The sequence below is a fragment of the Diabrotica virgifera genome, chromosome 4, assembly GCF_917563875.1.
Source record: "Diabrotica virgifera virgifera chromosome 4, PGI_DIABVI_V3a".
Lineage (NCBI taxonomy): Eukaryota > Metazoa > Arthropoda > Insecta > Coleoptera > Chrysomelidae > Diabrotica > Diabrotica virgifera.
Window position 1 is genome coordinate 100,891,569 of NC_065446.1, and position 19,548 is coordinate 100,911,116.

At 32.3% G+C, this 19,548-nt stretch overlaps 1 protein-coding gene across 1 annotated transcript in view; it reads right to left on the reverse strand.

The window, feature by feature from the left end:
* Positions 1 to 19,548, reverse strand: part of LOC114330249 (phenoloxidase-activating factor 3-like) — a 36,209-nt gene that overhangs the window by 13,487 nt on the left and 3,174 nt on the right. The window contains exons 2-5 of the mRNA XM_028279573.2: positions 11,862 to 12,191; positions 6,970 to 7,055; positions 4,740 to 4,849; positions 906 to 1,123 (exon numbers count right to left, since the gene is read on the reverse strand). Of these exons, the coding sequence (XP_028135374.2) occupies positions 906 to 1,123; positions 4,740 to 4,849; positions 6,970 to 7,055; positions 11,862 to 12,191 (744 nt within the window). The remainder of the gene's footprint in view (positions 1 to 905; positions 1,124 to 4,739; positions 4,850 to 6,969; positions 7,056 to 11,861; positions 12,192 to 19,548) is intronic.

Consider the following 19,548-nt stretch of genomic DNA (forward strand, 5'->3'; position numbering starts at 1 on the left):
TTAATATAAAACCAAATGTTTTCAAAAATAAGCACTTCAAACCAGTCAAACTTACAGATCATATAATCAATACACATACAGTTAAAATAGATGGTAAATCCAAACGATTACTTTCATTTGGGGTGCTAAATAGAGGGAGGTTTCACGATTTTTTTTCCAAAAAAAAAGGGCAAACTTTCTTTTTCAGTGTAACTCGTTTATTTTTGATGCTGTAAACTTTTGTAAAAAACAAATAATAAGCTGTTTTCCATTCTTTAAAAATCTTCATAAGGTTTTCCCGAAAAACGCTTCTTTCTTGGTGATTTCGCGTTGAATTATTCGATTTGGAATTAGACGAATAAGAACGTATTTTTCATGAGCTACAACTTTGCTTCTACCCAATTTTTAGACTTTGCGTACACTTTTTTTCGTTTTTTTATAGGCTACACTTTTGCTAAAATTATTTTTTTCGATAAAATATTTACTTTTTGAGTTATTTGGGAAAAACGGTCTGATAACGTTGTTTTTTTGTCGAAAAATCAACATTTTAAATCGCGAATAACTCAAAAAGTATTGATTTACGTAAAAAACTTTATAGGACAAAAGGTGCTTAAAATAAGTCAATTTATCCATTTCCGGCCTTATTTTAAACACGCGTTTTTCACCCCCTGAGAAGGGTAAATGTCACCCCCCAAGTAAAAGCAACCAACAGCACAAATTCAACTTTCAAGTGGAGGGTAAGTAGAACCTAAATCCAAATTTTCATGCAATTCGGAGTTGCCCCTGGAAATTACACTCCAAAACGGTCAATTATTGGGCTAATTCTGTTGGTATTTCTCCAGAGTTGTATATGTTGTGGAATATCTTTGTGATTATTGCTATTGATTCGTTGTCTATTAGTTTGAGTATTATTTGAAATTACTTACCATGACTTAATCTTTTAGATTGTAAACAAGCTGGATAGACAAATGAAGAACGATGAATATATTTTTCTATTTGTATGAGTGCAATATCGTTATATTTTATAGAATCCAAATAGTTAGGATGAGGAATTCTTTTAAGTATTTTAAAATCTTGTGGATCAGCCTCATCTTTATCTGATGATATATCCAAATCGCCTAAACGTACCCATTTGGCTTCTCCACTAAAAAACAATAAATCAACAGGATTAAACTTAAAATAATATTGGTAAAGGTTTTTTTTGTTAGATAAATCTGGTTTATTATTTGGTTCATAAAGAACGAGTGTTGAGGAATAACTGAATAACTTGAAATTGTCAAGTAATAAATACTTATTTAGGAAGAAATAAAAGTCTAGAAAGCTGAAAATTAATACAAAAATTGAGAAAATAAAGGAGTCAAGATATAATAAACAGCTTAAAAAAGTGGGAAGACTACTTCAAAGAAGTTTTAGTAGAGATTTGAGTGGAATTCCAAGTACATGGAAACCTAACCAATATAGAATTGCAACAGTAGGCTCGCTAATAATACAAAAGAAGAAATTTAAAAAGTATGTAAAAATTTGAATATGACCAAAGCACCCGGACCAGGGATATACCCTGAGAATGGATAAAATAGGGAATGAACAAATTATACGAACATGTTCAGCAACTCTTTCAAGAATGTATAAACAAAAGCGAAATCTCTAAGGAATGGAAAGCTTCATACAGGAATAGTTGTTACCGAATCAATGAGTAGAATATAATTATGTGGTTTTGAAATATCGAATCGAGAGCGAATATTTAGATGCTGTAGTAGAGCATCTAAAAGTTGACCGCAATTTTCTCCTTAACACAAATAATACGGAAATATATGACATGGAATCAAGAGGGTCATATTTGGTTCGTCGGTGGCCGAAAAGCCTATGATAGCAAAAATTGAAGAAAAATCTTCTGCGTAAAAGGTATATTTATTTTAAAAAACCCCAAAAAAGGGCTACAACATCCCACTTGCTTCGTGAAAGGTCATATAATGCCTTAGGGTAGATTCTTAGTAATTTCATCCATGCATCGTGAGGATTTAGCATTTAATATTTTAATGTAACACATTTAGTCGACATTTTAAGGGTTTTAACCCATGTATTTTTCGTGGCTTAGCATGTAGAGCTTGCAAAGAACACTGATGATGCTCTCTTTAGAGCGAAAACGTTTTGTATTGTATTTGTAGACCTTTTTGGTTTTTTTTAAATAAATATACCTGTTACGCAGAAGATTTTTCTCCAATTTTTGTAATTAATGATATACAGCCAGCTACAGGAAATTATTCCTTGTGGATCCTATGATAGCGTTTCACTGAAGAAGCTAAAACAATCAATGGAAAGTACGAATATTAATGTAGAATTAATTCACGCCGTCAAAGTCTATACAATCAACCTATATCAAAAATAAAACTGGAAGAAAATACCAGCAGGGTTCGTGAAATCAAAGGTATTGAAGCAACGCTGTTGCTGTCCCCCATCATTATCATCATCATTCTCTTTGCCTTATCCCTATGCGGGGTCGGCTTCCCTAATTACATTTTCACACAATTCTATCTTGGGTCATATCAATAATAATCCGCTTTACCAACATGTCCTGCCTAATCGTCTCCCCCAGGTCTTCTTTGGTCTTCCTCTCCTACTCTTTCCAGGAATCTGCACTTCAGCTATTCTTCGTATTGGGTGATTAACATCTCGACGTTGAACATGATCAAATCATCTTAACCTATGCTCTCTCATTTTGTCATCAATTGGTGCCACACCTAGACTTTCCCTAATATACTCATTTCTAATTCTATTCTTCTTTGTCACTCCACTCATCCATTTAGCATTCTCATTTTCGCCACATGCATTCGTTGTTCCTCTTTCTTTTTCACTGCCCAACATTCAGTTCCGTACATCATAGCCGGTCTTATGGCTGTTTTGTAGAATTTTCCCTTCAGCTACATTGGAATTTTTTTGTCACACAACACACCACTCGCTTCTTTCCACTTCATCCATCCAGCCCTAATTCTACTGCATGCATCTCTATCTATTTCTCCATTACTCTGTAATACCGATCCTAGGTACCTACTTAAAACTATTGCTTTTCACAATCATTTCACCATCCATTTTATTTGTAGTAACTCCATCTTTAAATGAACATTCCAAATACTCTGTTTTTGTCATACTAAGTTTTAAAACTTTTTCCTCCAGAGCTTGTCTCCACTGTTCCAGTTTTTGTTCTAAGTCTCTTTCACTATTTCCTATTAACACTACATCATCAGCATACATTAGGCACCATGGAATGCTACCCTGTAGTTTCGCTGTTATCTGGTCCAAAACTAATGAGAATAAATAAGGACTAAGCACCGAGCCTTGGTGCAATCCTACTTTAACCTGAAATTTATCAGTCTCTCCCACACCTGTTCTAACACTAGTCGTTACTCCCTCATACATATCTCTCACAATCTTTATATATTAGCCAGGGACTCCTTTCTTATTGAGTGCCCAGCACAGAATCGCTCCAGGAACTCTATCACATGCTTTCTCAAGATTAATGAATACCATATGAGGGTTGGTCTCTTTATTCCTGTATTTTTACATCAGTTGCCTTACAATGAAAATTGCATCTGTTGTTGATCTGCCCTGCATAAAGCCAAATTGATTATCTGATATTTCGGTTTCTTCACGTATCCGTCTATCAATTACTCTCTCCCATATTTTCATGGTATGGCTAACTAGTTTTATAACACTGCAGTTTGTACATTGTTGTATGTCTCCCTTGTTTTTGTAGACAGGTACTAATATACTGATTCTCCATTCATCTGGCATATGTCCAACTTCCATAATTCTATTAAACGCTGATGCTGTTGCTGATGCTGTTCATAAACGCTGTTGCTGTCCCCCACTTTATTTAAAATATACTTCGAAAGCGCTTTACAAAGATTAAAACAAAAATGTAGAACGAGGATCCCACTCACCACCAATACTATGATAATATCGCTTAACTTTGCAGACGATCACGTAAGAATGACTCAAGATTAATATTATTTAAACTACATAGCCCGAAAATTAGTTGAAGAGAATAGAAGGTACGATGTTAGGGGTCTAGAAGTAAATAAAAAGAAAACCGAATACTTGTGCATTGGAGGACAACAAAACGATTACACTGCTATGACTACAAATATCTAGGTATCAATATTTCATGCGATATACTCTGCAAAGGAAAGAAAAAGGGTACATATTGACATAATGAGTCTATGGTGACAAGTATGACTCTATACAGCTGTGAGGTATCGTCACTGTAAGAAGGAATATTGGCAACGCTGTTAGCAATTTAAATGGATTTTTAGAGAAGGTCAGAAGGAAAATGTGGAAGAAAAAATTAACAATGAACTTATTAAAGAAATACTTGAAATCAAACGAACAATCACAACTAATGACTTACCATCAAAACAATTTATTTGGTTTGGACGTACACAAAGGGTAGATAGAAACGAATACCAAAGGAAATACTAAAATGGCATCCAGAAGGCAATACAAAAAAGGTAGACCGAGAACAAGTTGGAGAGAAGGAATAGAGAATGAGGTAAGAGGAAGAAACATACAAAAGGATCTATGGAATGACCGGACAAAGTGGCGATTGGACGTCTGACAACGGCGCAGAACGTTATAAACCAACATCGTAGTAGTAGTAGCGAATGAAAAAATCACTAGAGGTAACCTATTATTATAATCTCTAACATTCAAATTTATTTTTATGAAAATTTAAGTGAACAATAAACTAATGTTTATTAACTTACTATTCACGGGATTCAAGACAATGGGCTGCAGTTAAGACAAAATTATCGCTAATTAAAGAACCACTACATAACCATTCTTTACTCTCTTCAGGTCCAAAACCTATACGTGCCTAAAAATAATTTTAAAATTATGTAATTAGATCTAGAGCTGTTTAGTGCTGTCGCCAGGGGGTACAACGGCCTCCTTTATTTAGATGGGCTTACCCAAGTTTTTTTGAAGTTATACTTCTTTAGGCGTGATTAGGAGTGATTTTTTATTATTCTGCGCGCATGCGCACACAGACAGTATAGCGTTAGTTGCTAAATCTTCCAAGTTATGTATATATCAGTGCAAAAAATGGTGCGAAAAGAATATATTAGTGTTTTTAGTAAATATATTTATTATAATTTTTGTGTCTTTGAATTTGTCATCCTCGGGAGTAAGATAAGTATTATTAAAACATTTTTACATTTATTATACTTCACTTCGTCTGTTTGTTACCGTGAATTGTCATTATGTCCGAGAAACTATATAAACAGAGAGGTCGTGGCGTTATTGGTAGAGCATTCGGCTACAGATCGAGATGTCTTGGGATCAAATCCGGACCATTCCTATCCTTTTTTTATTTTTGGTAAGTGATACGCATTAAAATTAGTTTAGTATTTAAATAAAATAAAAATGAACTACTGTTAAAAATATATTTATTTCGTTGAAATCATATAATACACACACATTATTTTTTATGTATTTGACCCATAGAACACGAATCTTTTGGGTAAGAGTTAATTTGGATGTCGAGGAGATTGTTATTAACAAAGAACTTGCAGAATTACATAACAGCGATTTTTGGCAAAACAAAACATGTTTTTATATTTTTTGGGTCATGCTAAGCCAAAATGTTCTAACAAGTTTTTTCGTAGGATGCATAGTTTTCGAGAAAAACGCGGTTAAATTTTCAAAAAATCGAAAAACTTCAATTTTTGAATTCGAATAACTTTTGACTAAAAAATAAAATAGCAATTCTGCTTGCAGCATTTGAAAGCTCAAGTTAAATTATACCAATTTTGATTATTTGTATTGCTAGAAATGAATGTTTTTTATTGTTAAACAAACCTATAAACACGAAGTACTTGACTAATATTTTCAATTCACTTCTCATTTAAAATCTAACGAGTAGGTGCAAGTGCCTGCAAACAAGCAATTTCTACGTATCATGCATTAAATCGTATGCATTTGGCACGCGTCAAAATGCTCAAACACTATTTGTTCATAACTTTGGTTATATTAGCTTTGTTCACTTCCAAATCATAATTTGGGAGTGCTCCTCGAACATTCAACGTGTCTTGGTTTGTTTATTTCTATATAGTGCGTTTTAATTGTGATTGTAGTGTAGACAGTTGTGTCTCAGATTAGCGAATCGACTATAAGAACATTTTTTGCTTAGATTGACCCGAAAAATAAAAAAAAAATGTTTTGTTTTGCGAAAAATCGCTGTTATGTAATTCCTCAAGTTCTTTGTTTATAACAATATTATGGACATCCGGATCAACTATTACCCAAAAAATTCGTGTTCTACGGGTAAAATACATAAAAAACTTGGATAAAACTAAAATACCATCTAAATGAAGGAGGCTGTTGTACCCCCCCCCTTTGGCGACATGACAGCACTAGTTAGTAATAACTGATTTTCTTTTGTTTATAAACCAAAAAATTATTTATAATTTTAAAACATTCCCGAAGCCACTCAAATAGTCCATTTTCAATTTTGTAAAGTACGTTAGATAGATATAGTGCCTTTTTATAGGAAAATCATAGTTATTCTGGCGTATAATATTTATTCTGGTTATTTTTAAGACCGTACATTTTTAATTAACAATTTAAATGTTGCTAAACTATTTGTTCGGTTGTCGCCGGATTTTGGAAATATAATCTAATACAAAAGAGCTTTATGTCACCAAGTTATTTAATTATTGATAAATAATTACTTCATGTACCTCCCTTCAACCTTCAACCTTCAAGATTGAAGTGAAGGTTTCTAATTATTTTCAGAATTTGATTGTTTTTTCCTGCTTCTTTTAGTATTTACATCATCTTGGCGTGCTGTACTCGATCAAACGCTTTCTCGTAATCAACCAGACATGATGTGTATACATAGCGATTGACGGTAACAAATATATCATAAATTATTAAACAAGTGGAAATGTTTTACAAATGATTGTATCAAAAATACTACAATAGTTTTATACTTACTATATGTGGATATTGCTTTGGAAGAGGCTTAGTTTCACCTTTTACAAATATCCCAACATCTCTTCTTCTATAGTACACCTTACATTCTAAAACGAATTTTGTCTCAATCATTTATTTATTTAAATCTGAAATATTCTAAACGTCAAAATATTATAGTCTAAGATCCGAATCTAGGTCGACCTTCACCAGAACTCATCATTGGATCACGATAAACAAAAAATTCAAAAAGGTTTTATTAGCTTCTGAGTTCCTCGAAGTAACGCTGTCGAGTTTTTCAATTTTAACACTCAAATGGTTACACTTTTGACTTTTTGGTATCACTCAGAACTCAAAACAACGAATTTTTTTTGCTAAATAAGGGTGAAAATTAACACATTTATTATTATTAAACAAACAATAAGCATAAAACAAAACATATTTTGACACCGTCACCTCAAGTAACGTCTAAGGAAAATATATACAAAATTCCAGGTGGGTCGGTCACATAGTTTTTGAGTTACAATGTTTAAAGCCTTTGAAAAAAAAAACAGTTTTGAGGAAACCGCGTTTAAGTATCGTCAACTTTTATTTTCAATTTCTTTTTTGTCTGTCAAATCGTAAAGTGATGCACAGGGGAATATGTTTTTGAATCAAGGAGTGATTTACAAAAGAGAATAAGAACAGCTGTTGACCATTTCTCACTACGTTCAAGCGCTCTGGAGCGAACCTGCTGCACAGCGAGTCTAAGGTAGGGATTTTCAATACTCTCCCTCCACCTTCCCATTTTGGACTCGCTTTGCAGCAAGTTCGTGACAGTGAGCTTGAGCATAGAGTGAAACGGTCAACAGCTGTTCTCATTCTCTTTTGTAAAGTACTCCGCGCTTCAAAAACATATTCCGGTGTGCATCACTTTACGATTTGACAGACAAAAAAGAAATTGATAATAAACGTTGACAATACTTTAAATCCGTTTTCCTCAAAACTGCTTTTTTCAAAGGCTTTAGATATTGTATCTCAAAAACTACGTGACCGACCCACCTGGAGTTTTGTATAATATATTTTCTTTAGATATTCTTTGAGGTAACGCTGTTGAGCTATTTTTTGTTTAACAATAATGATAAATATGCTGCTAAAAAGGATTTTCACCCTTATTTTGCATAAAAATTCGTTGTTTTGAGTTATGAGTGATACCAAAAAGTCAAGAGTGGATAAAACTAAAAAACTTGACAGCGTTACTTCGAAAAACTCAAAAGATAATAAAATCTTTTTGAATTTTTTGTTTACCATGTTCATTGTTTTTTGAGGTGTCTTTAAAAATTTGAAACCGTTGGCTTATTCTTCAATACATCTTCTGAGTTCTACTGAGTTTTTTTAATGATCTATGAATTGTACTGAATGTGTTTATTTAATTTAAAAATAAAATAATTACAACATACTTTAAAAAAATCACAAAAATGTGCTTAAGTTGTTGATTTCAAACCCTACGCGCCTCTTGCGGATAGATATGACACGATTTTGATAGGCAACCCATGCAAGTAATATTTGTCTATGTTTGAAATTTAATAAAACAGATGTTTCATCCGGAAAGCCGATGGGTGAAGGTCGACCTAGAATCGGATCCCGTACTATTATTTACCAACATGTCTTGTTATTCAATCACCAGGTTTCATCAAAATGAAAAGTAGTTGAAAATGCCCAAAAGCTGGAAAATAGTGTAATAAAGTACCGAAATAAAATTAATATTTATTGGGAAGAGACTTTTTTCAAGATCAGACCTTATTCTGGAGACTCATAATCCGAATGATTAGATGCTAGGTTTTATTTGTCTTGCTCTATAGCTATGAACGTTGGATAATCGATTCTGAAACAGGAAAAAAAATAGATCCCTTTGACAAGTAGGATATATACAGACGGATGTGGAGAATTGCATGGGTACAAAAAGTTATCAACGATGAGCTACTTCGGCGCGTGAGTAAACAAAAAGAATTAATTACAAAAATTAATTAAAATATAGTATCTACTTGGGTCGTGTGTTCTTCTTCTTCTTCCCACTTTTTTTAGGTTTTTTGGATCATTCCAAACAGTAAAGGTCTTTAGTGACATTTCTCTAAAGTTGATAGTTTTTGACATATAAGCGATTAAAAATTGAAAAATTGCGAAATCGGCCATTTTGAACCCTCAAAAACTATGTGAAAAACTGAAAATTTGAATGTTGCCAATGTAGGTAGATATTCTTTAAACATCTATTGATGAAATCCCGAAGAGTTTTTTGCAATACATTATTCAAAACTGCTTTGTTTTTTAATTGCTAATCAAGCGTGCGCGACACTATTTTCCACCGACGACAGTATGGTGCAAATGAAAGGAATAAATTCGTTATTTCGTAAACCGGCGTCTTTAAGAAAAAATCCCGAAAGAGGTCGATTTTTATTTTCAAGTTGTCATATTGTGGCATATATGGTATACTAGTGACGTCATTCATCTGGGCGTGATGACGTAATTGATGATTTTTTAAATGAGAATAGGGGTCGTGTGCTAGCTCATTTGAAAGGTTCTTCAATTATCTATTCAGTAATATAAACATTTACATAATTTAATGGTGTACATTTTTGTACATGGTATCCTTCTGCTTCTTTTTGTGTGAAATAATTTAATTTAAATAAAATTTTTTTGGACACCCTGTATAAATAATTATGTACATGTTTATATTACTAAATAAAGAATTGAAGATTCAAATGAGCTAGCACACGACCCCTATTCTCATTTAAAAAAATTATCGATTACGTCATCACGCCCAGATGGATGACGTCACTAGTATAAATATGCTACAATATCATAACTTAAAAATAAAAATCGACATGTTTCGGGATTTTTCCTTAAAGTTGCCGGTTTACGAAATAATGAATTTATTCCTTTCATTTGCACCATACTGTATACACATGCAACGGTGGAAAATAGTGTCGCGTACCCTTGATTAGCAATTAAAAAACAAAGGAATTTTGAATATTGTATTGCAAAAAACTCTTCGGGATTTCATCAATTGATGTTCAAAGAATATCCAGCTACCTTGGAAACATTCAAATTTTCAGTTTTTCACGTAGTTTTTGAAGGTTAAAAATGGCCGATTTCGCAATTTTTCAATCTTTAATCGTTTATATGTCAAAAACTATCAACTTTAGAGAAAAGTCACTACAGACCTTTTCTATTTGGAATGATCCAAAAAACCTGAAAACACTTTGTTCCATGCAAAAAAAAATAACTTTAGAAAAAAAAAACAAAAAAAAAACGTTTAAACAATTTTTGAACCACTTTTGGTCCTGGCAACATGCAAATTTGTTAAAAGGGGTCCGTTTTGACTAAGATTGTGCAAAAAATCCTAATCGGAATATTTTTCCTAGCAGATGCGCAGTGGCTTTCTGGACTATAACTTTAAGGAAAGATTCCGAAACAGGTTAATTTTTATTTTTAAATTATATAAATATGATATTTTGGCATATTATCATACAAGTGACGCCATCCGTATTGACGTGATGACGTAATAGCCGCGTGATGGTTTTTTAAATGAGACTAGGGGTCGAGTGATGAAAGGCTCGTAGCTAATTTGAAAGGGACTTCAATTCTGTATTCAGTAATATAAATATTAACATAATTATTTGTACACGATATCCAAAAAATGTTTGTTAAAATAAATTAATTAACAAAAAAAGAAAAATGTTGGTAATTTATTTAATTCAAAATATATTTTACTCTTTATTATAACATCTTTATTTGACAACGCAGTATTATGTACCCATTATTTTCTTTTTCTTTTCATTCTACGCCTAAACCAATAAGCCACTACAACTTCTTCCTCACTTGAGCTCATAATTTTAACTGGCATGAATTGTGCTTCCATCATCATCGCATGGTCGCGGAGATTTTTATCGTCCGTTCTCTATGAACCTTCCTAGCAATATATCGTGGCGATAAAATGTCGCTTATTATCTATCACCCGAGTATGAACGCATCCTTAGAGTTTGGTTTGTTATTTTTCGTATTGTTATTGTTATTGTTATTGTTATTGTTGATTAAACAACAATACTTCGCGCCCATACTTCGCCGCGTGAGTAAACAAAAATAATTAATTAACGTAATCAAAGACAGGAAAATACAGTACCTACTTAGGTCGTATGTTGAGAGGTGAAAGATATGAATTAATTAGAATCATATTGGAAGATAAAGTACAGGGCAAAAGATCAGTAGGAAGACTCCAAAACTCGTGGCTGAAAGAACTGAGAATATGGTTTGACTGTTCGTCCACAGCAATTTTTGCCGCAGTTTCCAAAGCTACAACTATTGATAATCTTCGGAAGAAGACGGCGCAATAATAATAAAAAGACGAAAAAATATACTAAGGTTGCGATAGGGATCGCATTGATGAAGATACCAGAAAAATCAGTGTTTTTGGTACTTGCAGTTCTTGTTAGTATAGTTAGTACTTGCAGCTTGACGCAAGTACTAAAACCAAATAAAGAAATAAGCCTAGCAAGGTGAAAGTCCAATTAGAGCAGTAATATCAACAAAAATGACGAAGAACAATCTTATCGTTCTACTGCAATTTTTACAACTACTACGTTTAATTCGTGTCAGTTGTCACATTAGTGTCAGTTTATTTTATCAATATAACCTAGAGGACGACTTAAACTTACTGGATTTGGAGCATGGAGAGGAGTTGTCAGAGATATGGGTGACGGGAGGATTGTTATGAAGAATACTTTGACTCACAAACAGCTGTGATTCCAATGACGAAGCTGTCCCATTTTTAAACAGCTCTTTCAACTACCTATTTTTACATAATGCTGAGATTGGCGACGAATGTTTGATTTGGTTGCCTTTACCCAATCCGATAAATCGAAAAACATTTTTTTACTTACTTTTTACACTAAGTGGTATATCATTACTTGGTAAAATAGAAAACCGATTTGGTTTTTTCGTCGTATAACTAGGTTCTGCTGGGTCTTGTTCAGGTACTCTAAAGAGAGGCAGTTCTTGATTCTGCGGTCGTTTGTGTCGACGATTCAGATCCTGAGGCTTAGGGCTTGGAGGTCTTCGTGTGGGTTTTCTAAATTCATCTGGACAACAAATGAGATCTTCGGTCTCATCAAATTCACAAAAATTGACGCCATCGTTTGAAAGCAAATCTAATGCCTGATAACAGACATTTAGCGGTTGACAAACGCCTCGTAGGCCTTTGAGAAAGCACTCTAAAAGGAATTAAAAAACTTATTAATAAAACAAAAGTCCTGATAGATCATCAAATTATCATTTTAAAAGTTTTTAAAATTACGTAAACGCTTCGAATATTGCTTTGTTCAAACATTCAGTATGGTGCAAATGAAAGGAATAAATTGGATATTTCGTAATCTGGCGACTTTAAGGAGAAATCCCGAAACCGGTCGATTTTTATTTTTAAATTATGATTTTTTGGCATATATACCATATTAGTGACGTCATCCGTCTGGATGTGATGACGTAATCGATGATTTTTTTAAATAGGACTAGGGGTCGTGTGATAGCTCATTTGAAAGGGTATTACATTCTCTATTCAGATATATAAAGAATGACATAATTATTTATACAGGGTGGCCAAAAATTTTTGTTGTATTATATTAATTGACAAAAAAAGAAGAATGTATATAATTTATTTAATTCAAAATATATTTTACTGCTGTCAGAATATTGCTTTTCTCTTAAATTAAATGTTCAAACTTTCAAGAGGCAGGTGTTTGGTTTGGACATTGAATTTAAGCGAAAACAAATGTTTATTGGTAAAATAAACATTTATTTCTCTTTTTTGACAAGAGTAAAATGTATTTCGAGTTAAATAAATTACATATATTCTTCTTTTTTTTTTGTCAATTAATTTAATTTAAAAAATTTTTTGGCCATCCTGTATAAATATTTATGTTAATGTTTATATTATTGAATAGAGAGTTTAGTAGCCTTCCAAATGAGCTATCACACGACCCCCATTATCATTTAGAAAAATCAACGATGACGTCATGACGCTCAGATAGATGACGTCACTCATATGGTGTATATGCCAAAATATCGTAATTTAAAAATAAAAATCGACCTGTTTTGGAATCTTTCCTTAACATCGCAGGTTTACGAAATAACGAATTTATTCCTTTCAGTTGCACCATACTGTATATAAAATATTAATTATGTACTTTAGAAAAGAACTACAACATCAACGGGATTTTATTGTTTCAAATGGTCAATGGACCTCTAAGTATAAAAACTCCGCGGAGTGCTACCATTTTAAAGGGGTACGTTTTTGAGAAAACGGTGAATTAGTCCCTAGACACACGGTGCATTAGGGTGAGTTATATGCACTTTTGGTACGAACACGTCTACAGAAAAATTGTTCCAGATTAAACTTACTATCAAAATATGACCTTTTAAATTCAAAAATATTTTTTTTTACAAAAATATATTAAAAAAAGCAAATAAAAACACGAAAGAAAGTAATTTTGTTTTTTGTCCCAAAACTTTTTTCCACGGTGATATATGTACGGAATTGATTGAAAGGAGAAAAAACTTACATCCCTCCTCTTTAAAATGACGTTTGGCAGAAGTCTTCAGAATTTATAGTTTTCGAAATATGATTTCTCAAAATTCGCCGCTCACAGCATTTTTGGCTTATTTTCCCCATTATTTCGCAAACATTGTTTTTTAACTTTTTTCCACAAGGAAAAGAAAATGTTTTTCCTGTAGTTGGCTGTATACCATCAATCCCAAAATTGGAAAAAATCCTTTGTAAAAGGTATAAAATTTTATTAAAATCCCTTTAAAGGGTTACATCACAACAAAACGTTTTCGATTTTTATAAAAAGTCATCATAAGTGTTAGATAAACTGGATGCTAGCTGAGCCACAGAAGAAAAATATCCCGGTAAAAACTCTTTAAATACAATATCGATGCGTTAAAAGTGACTTCTAATCATTGAAATGTAAATAACTCAATTTGGATCCCACGTGTTGGGAAATTTCAATACATTACCTTAGGGCATTATCCTGGTTGCCATGTGACCATCATTATAGTCCTGTCGCCAGGGGGGGTACAACGGCCTCGTTAATTCAGATGGACTTACTCAAGGTTTTTTTATGTATTTTGACCCGTAGAACACGAATTTTTTGGGTAACAGTTGATCAGGATGTCGATAAGATTGTTATAGACCAAGAACTTGAGGAATCAAATAACAGCGATTTTTGGCAAAACAAAACAATATTTTGTATTTTTTGGGCCATTTTAAGTAAAAAATATTTCTACAAGTTTTTTCGTAGGATGCACAGTTTTCGAGATAAACGCGGTTGAACTTTAAAAAAATCGAAAAACTGCAATTTTTGAACCCGAATAACTTTTGATTAAAAAATAAAATAGCAAGTCTGCTTACCGCATTTGAAAGTTTAAGTCAAATTATATCGGTTTTGATTATTTGCATTGGTAAAAATTTATTTTTTTATTGTTTAACAAAGCTATAAACACGTAGGGTTTCCCGTGCTTTTACATGCGTTTTAACGCATGTAACGTAGAAATAGTCTTGATTGCACTAGTACCTATTCTACCTACTCGTTCGATTTTAAATGAGAAATCATAGAAACATCACTCACGCACTAGTTGTTTGTAGCTTTGTTTAACAATAACACAATAAATTCTTAGCAATGCAAATAATCAAAACCGACATAATTTGACTTGAACTTTCAAAGGCGCTTAGCAGAATTGCTATTTTATTTTTTAATCAAAAGTTATTCGGGTTTAAAAATTGCAGTTTTTCGATTTTTTGAAAGTTCAACCGCGTTTATCTCGAAAACTCTGCATCCTACTAAAAAACTTGTAGAAATATTTTTTGCTTAAAATGACCCAAAAAATACAAAATATTGTTTTGTTTTGCCAAAAATCGCTGTTATTTGATTCCTCAAGTTCTTGGTCTATAACAATCTTATCGACATCCGGATCAACTGTTACCCAAAAAATTCGTTTTCTACGGGTCAAAATACATAAAAAAAACTTGGGTAAGTCCATCTGAATTAACGAGGCCGTTGTACCCCCCCTGGCGACAGGACTATTAGGCTTTTTGTTGAAGTATGCACTTTTAACGCATCGATATTGTATTTAAAGGGTTTTTACCCGGATATTTTTCTTTTTTGGCTCAGCTAGCATCCAGTTTATCTAACACTGATGATGATTTTTTATAAAAATCGAAAACGTTTTGTTGTGATGTTGCTCTTTAAATGGATTTTAATAAAATTTTATACCTTTCACAAAGGATTTTTTCCAATTTCTAGGTTTATGCAATGGTACATTTACTAGGAAGGGAAGTCAATTACCATTAAAATGGTTTATTGTATAAGGTTGTATGACCATTGTTAAGCAAGTTATAGTTTTTCAGAGTTTTATATGTCCTAACAATTTTTGATTTTTTTACGATTATTTTTAAAATTTTTTCATTATAACCTTTTTTCTTGTACATTTAGGTATATACATTGTGGAATAAAAAAGAAAGCTTATTTTCTTTACTGTAAAATGGTGTACATATTGTAAAAAATTCTAGATCTATTTTTAAACCAGAGAAAAATATTGAATTTTTTTTTCAATTAGAAGAATATAATTACACATTAGAACACTATTTTTATTTCCAAATCACTTTTCTTAATAACACTTTTCCATATTATGAAATATAAAGGTACTGTTGAGCGAAATTCATATTTTTTAACATACCTCGTATACTGTTAATAAAATTTTATAACTGATGATTAATATTTAGGCGATGCAAAGCATTTTATGAAGAATAATTTTTTTTCATAAAATTCATAATAAAACAGTTTTCCATATGGTTCCAATTTGTGGGACATATTGCATGTGTATTATGTCACAGACACATTTTGAAAAAGCATATATCTCGTTTAAAAATAGTCCTAGAATTTTTTACAATATGTACCTACACCATTTTAAAGTAAAGAAAATAAGCTTTCTTTTTTGGTCCACAATGTACACTAAGCACCAAAATTAACGCACCACCTTAAAAATGAGACATATTTGATGTCTTCTATTTCCTAAACCTGTTCTCCGATTTTAGTGATTTTTTAATATGTTATAGCTTTATTCTTCAAGAATATCAATGTAATAATATTGTTGCTAAATAGATAAGTGTCATTGTATACCGGGTGTAACAATGATAGGGTGTTTTTTCCTCAAAGTTTGGAACAACCTATGGAATATTCTGGCCTATATAAAATATTGAAATTAAAACTGAACTGTAGCCTTATGCTTTCTTATCATTTTGCTTTTTGATTCATTAGCTTATATTGGATAATAAAAAAGTGAGGTACTTTAACAACTAGCCATGTTCTTCATCAATACAGGGTGTTTCTAAATAAGTGCGACAAACTTTAAGGGGTAATTCTGCATAAAAATAAAGACCATTTGCTTTATAAACATATGTCCGCAAATGCTTCATTTCCGAGATACGGGATACTGAATTTTTTCTTACAAACTGACGATTTATTTATTGCTCTAAAACCGGATGAGATATGTAAATGAAATTTGGTAAGTTTTAAGAAGTAGTTACTGCGCATTTTTGTCATACAACTAAGAATTTTATGTTCACCATTGGCGTGCATACGGGTCATATTACCCGTATGCAAGCCAATGGTGAATATAAAATTCTTACTTGTATGCCAAAAAATGCGCAATAAGTACCTCTTAAAACCTACCGAATTTCATTTGCATATCGCAACCAGTTTTAGAGCAATAAATAAATCGTCAGTTTGTAAGAAAAAATTCAACATCTCGTATCTAGGAAACGAAGCATTTGCGGACATATGTTTATAAAGCAAACGGTCATCATTTTTTCATGCAGAATTACTCCTTAAAGTTTGTCGCATTTATTTAGAAACACCCTGTATTGATAAAGAACGTTGCTGGTTGTTAAAGTACCTAACTTTTTTATTGTCGACCATAAGCTAATGAATCAAAAAGCATTATGTTAAGAAATCATAAGGCTACAGTTGAGTTTTAATTTCAATATTTTATATACGCTAGAATAATCCACAGGGTGTCCCAAACTTCGAGGAAAGAACACACTATCATTGTTACACCCGGTATACAATGACACTTATCTGTTTAGCAACAATGTTATTACGTCGATATTCTTGAAGAATAAAGCTATAACATATTAAAAAAATCACCAAATTCGGACAACAGGTTTAGGAAACACAAGACATAAAAAATGTCCCATTTTCAACGTGGTGCGTTAATTTTGGTGCTTCGTGTATATACCTACATGTACAAGAAAAAAGTTATAATGAAAATTTTTAAAAATAATCGTAAAAAAATCAAAAAGTGTTAAAAGTATAAAATTTTAAAACACTATAACTTGCCTAAATATAGTCATACAACTTTATACAATAGACCATTTTAATGGTAATTGACTTCTCTTCCTACTAAATAATGTACCATTGAGTATACCTAAAACTGAGTAGAAAAACAGAAAAATGTTTGCGAGATAATAGGGAAAATGGCCCAAAAATGCTCTGAGCGGCAAGGCGAAATTTGAAAAATCATATTTCGGAAATTATAAATCGTAAAGGCTTTAACCAAACGTCATTTTAAAGAGAAGTTTTTTTCTGTGAAATAATGCCTATACTTATATCCCCAGGGAAAAATTATGGGGAAAAAAGATAATTGCTTTCTTTCCTGGAACAATTTTTCTGTAGACGTGTTTGTACCAAAAAATGCATAGAACTCACCCTAATGCATCCTGTGCCTAATGCCCCTTTAAATTGTAGCACTCCGCGGTTTTTTCATATTTAAATATCCATTCACCATATGAAACAATAAAACCCCGTTAACGTTGTAGTTCCTTTTAGCTCTCTTATTTTGAACATAATCAATAGCCAAATATATTTTTGAATTTAAAAGGTGATATTTCGATAGTTAGTTTAATCTGGAACCATTTTTGTGTAGACGTGTTTGTACCAAAAGTGTCTAGAACTCACCCTAATGCACCGTGTGTCTAGGGACTAATTCACCGTTTTTTCAAAAACGCACCCCTTTAAATGGTAGCACTCCGCGGTTTTTTTATATTTAAATATCCGTTGACCATATGAAACAATAAAACCCCGTTAACGTTGTAGTTCCTTTTAGCTCTCTTATTTTGAACATAATCAATAGCCTAATAAAAGGGTGTTTATACGGGCTAGTATTCCTCAAAAATATTTTTTCCTTTTACTATTTAAAGCAAAACTTTTACTGTATTCCTCCGTATTATGTAGTCTTCTTCCTGTAGGACATGGTCCTGTGTATTCTATCATCCCAGCTCTGCTGATGTCGATGTCCAGCTAGCACTTTTTCAGGGGCTTCCTAGTAGACAGAGAGCTAGAAGAGCCGAAAAATCATCGTCATAAGTAATATGGAGTTTTTCCTGTGAAATGTGTCCATTGTATATTGACAATTATGACCCCTTTCAGGCTGACACCTCAGTGGATACAGGAAGTAGCAATAAGGGATGAAAGAGGAAAGTTAGTGCAGTTATTAAAGGTTTTCACCTCTTATTTTGTTAAACCTCCATCGATTTGCATGAAAATTGGTAACTAGTTAGAGCATACCTCAAGAAACAAAACTGATTTGGTGCAAACTTGCACTTTTACCCTGGTGGTGAATACCACCCCTTCCCGCGGGTGAAAACTATTTTATTAAAAATATCCCCACAAATCGATAGAGGGACAAATTTTAAGTAACATTTGTTATATCATGTTATTAAAATAAATCAATACTTTTTGAGTCATTAAAGATCAAAGATTTGTCTATTTAAGAGCATATGCGTGAAGTTACGGATGAAAAAAGAACATGGTAATTAATTGTATGTTATTAAAATATTATTTTTATATTATTTCGATATTTAATTGAATTTTTTCTATCAATAAAAAACTGAATATGTCCAGAAACTGGGGGTGTCCAATAATGGGTACATTTGACATATTCGAATACACTTTTGCTAAATTTATAATATCGAAATAATATAAAAATAATATTTTAGTAACATTGTACAATTAATTAATATGTATGTTCTTTTTATCATCCTAACTTCACGCGTGTGCTCTTAAACAGACAAATCTTTGATCTTTAATAACTCAAAAAGTATTGATTTATTTTAATAACATGATATAACACATTTTACTTAAAAGTTGTCCCTCTATATATTTGTGGGGTTATTTTTATTAAAATAGTTTTCACCCCCGAGAAGGGGCGGTATGCACCCCCAGGGTAAAAGTGCAAGTTGGCACCACATCATTTTTATTTCTTGAGGTATGCTCTAACTAGTTAATAATTTTCATACAAATCTATGGAGGTTTAACAAAATAGGAGGTGAAAACCTTTAAAGACTACCCTAACTTTCCCCTTTCATCCCTTATTGCTACTTCCTGTATCCACTGAGGTGTCAGCCTGAAAGGGGTCATAATTATCAATATACAATAGACACATTTCACATGCCAAACTCCATATTACTTATGACGATGATTTTTCTAAGAGTCTTTAAAAAATTACCAAAATTAA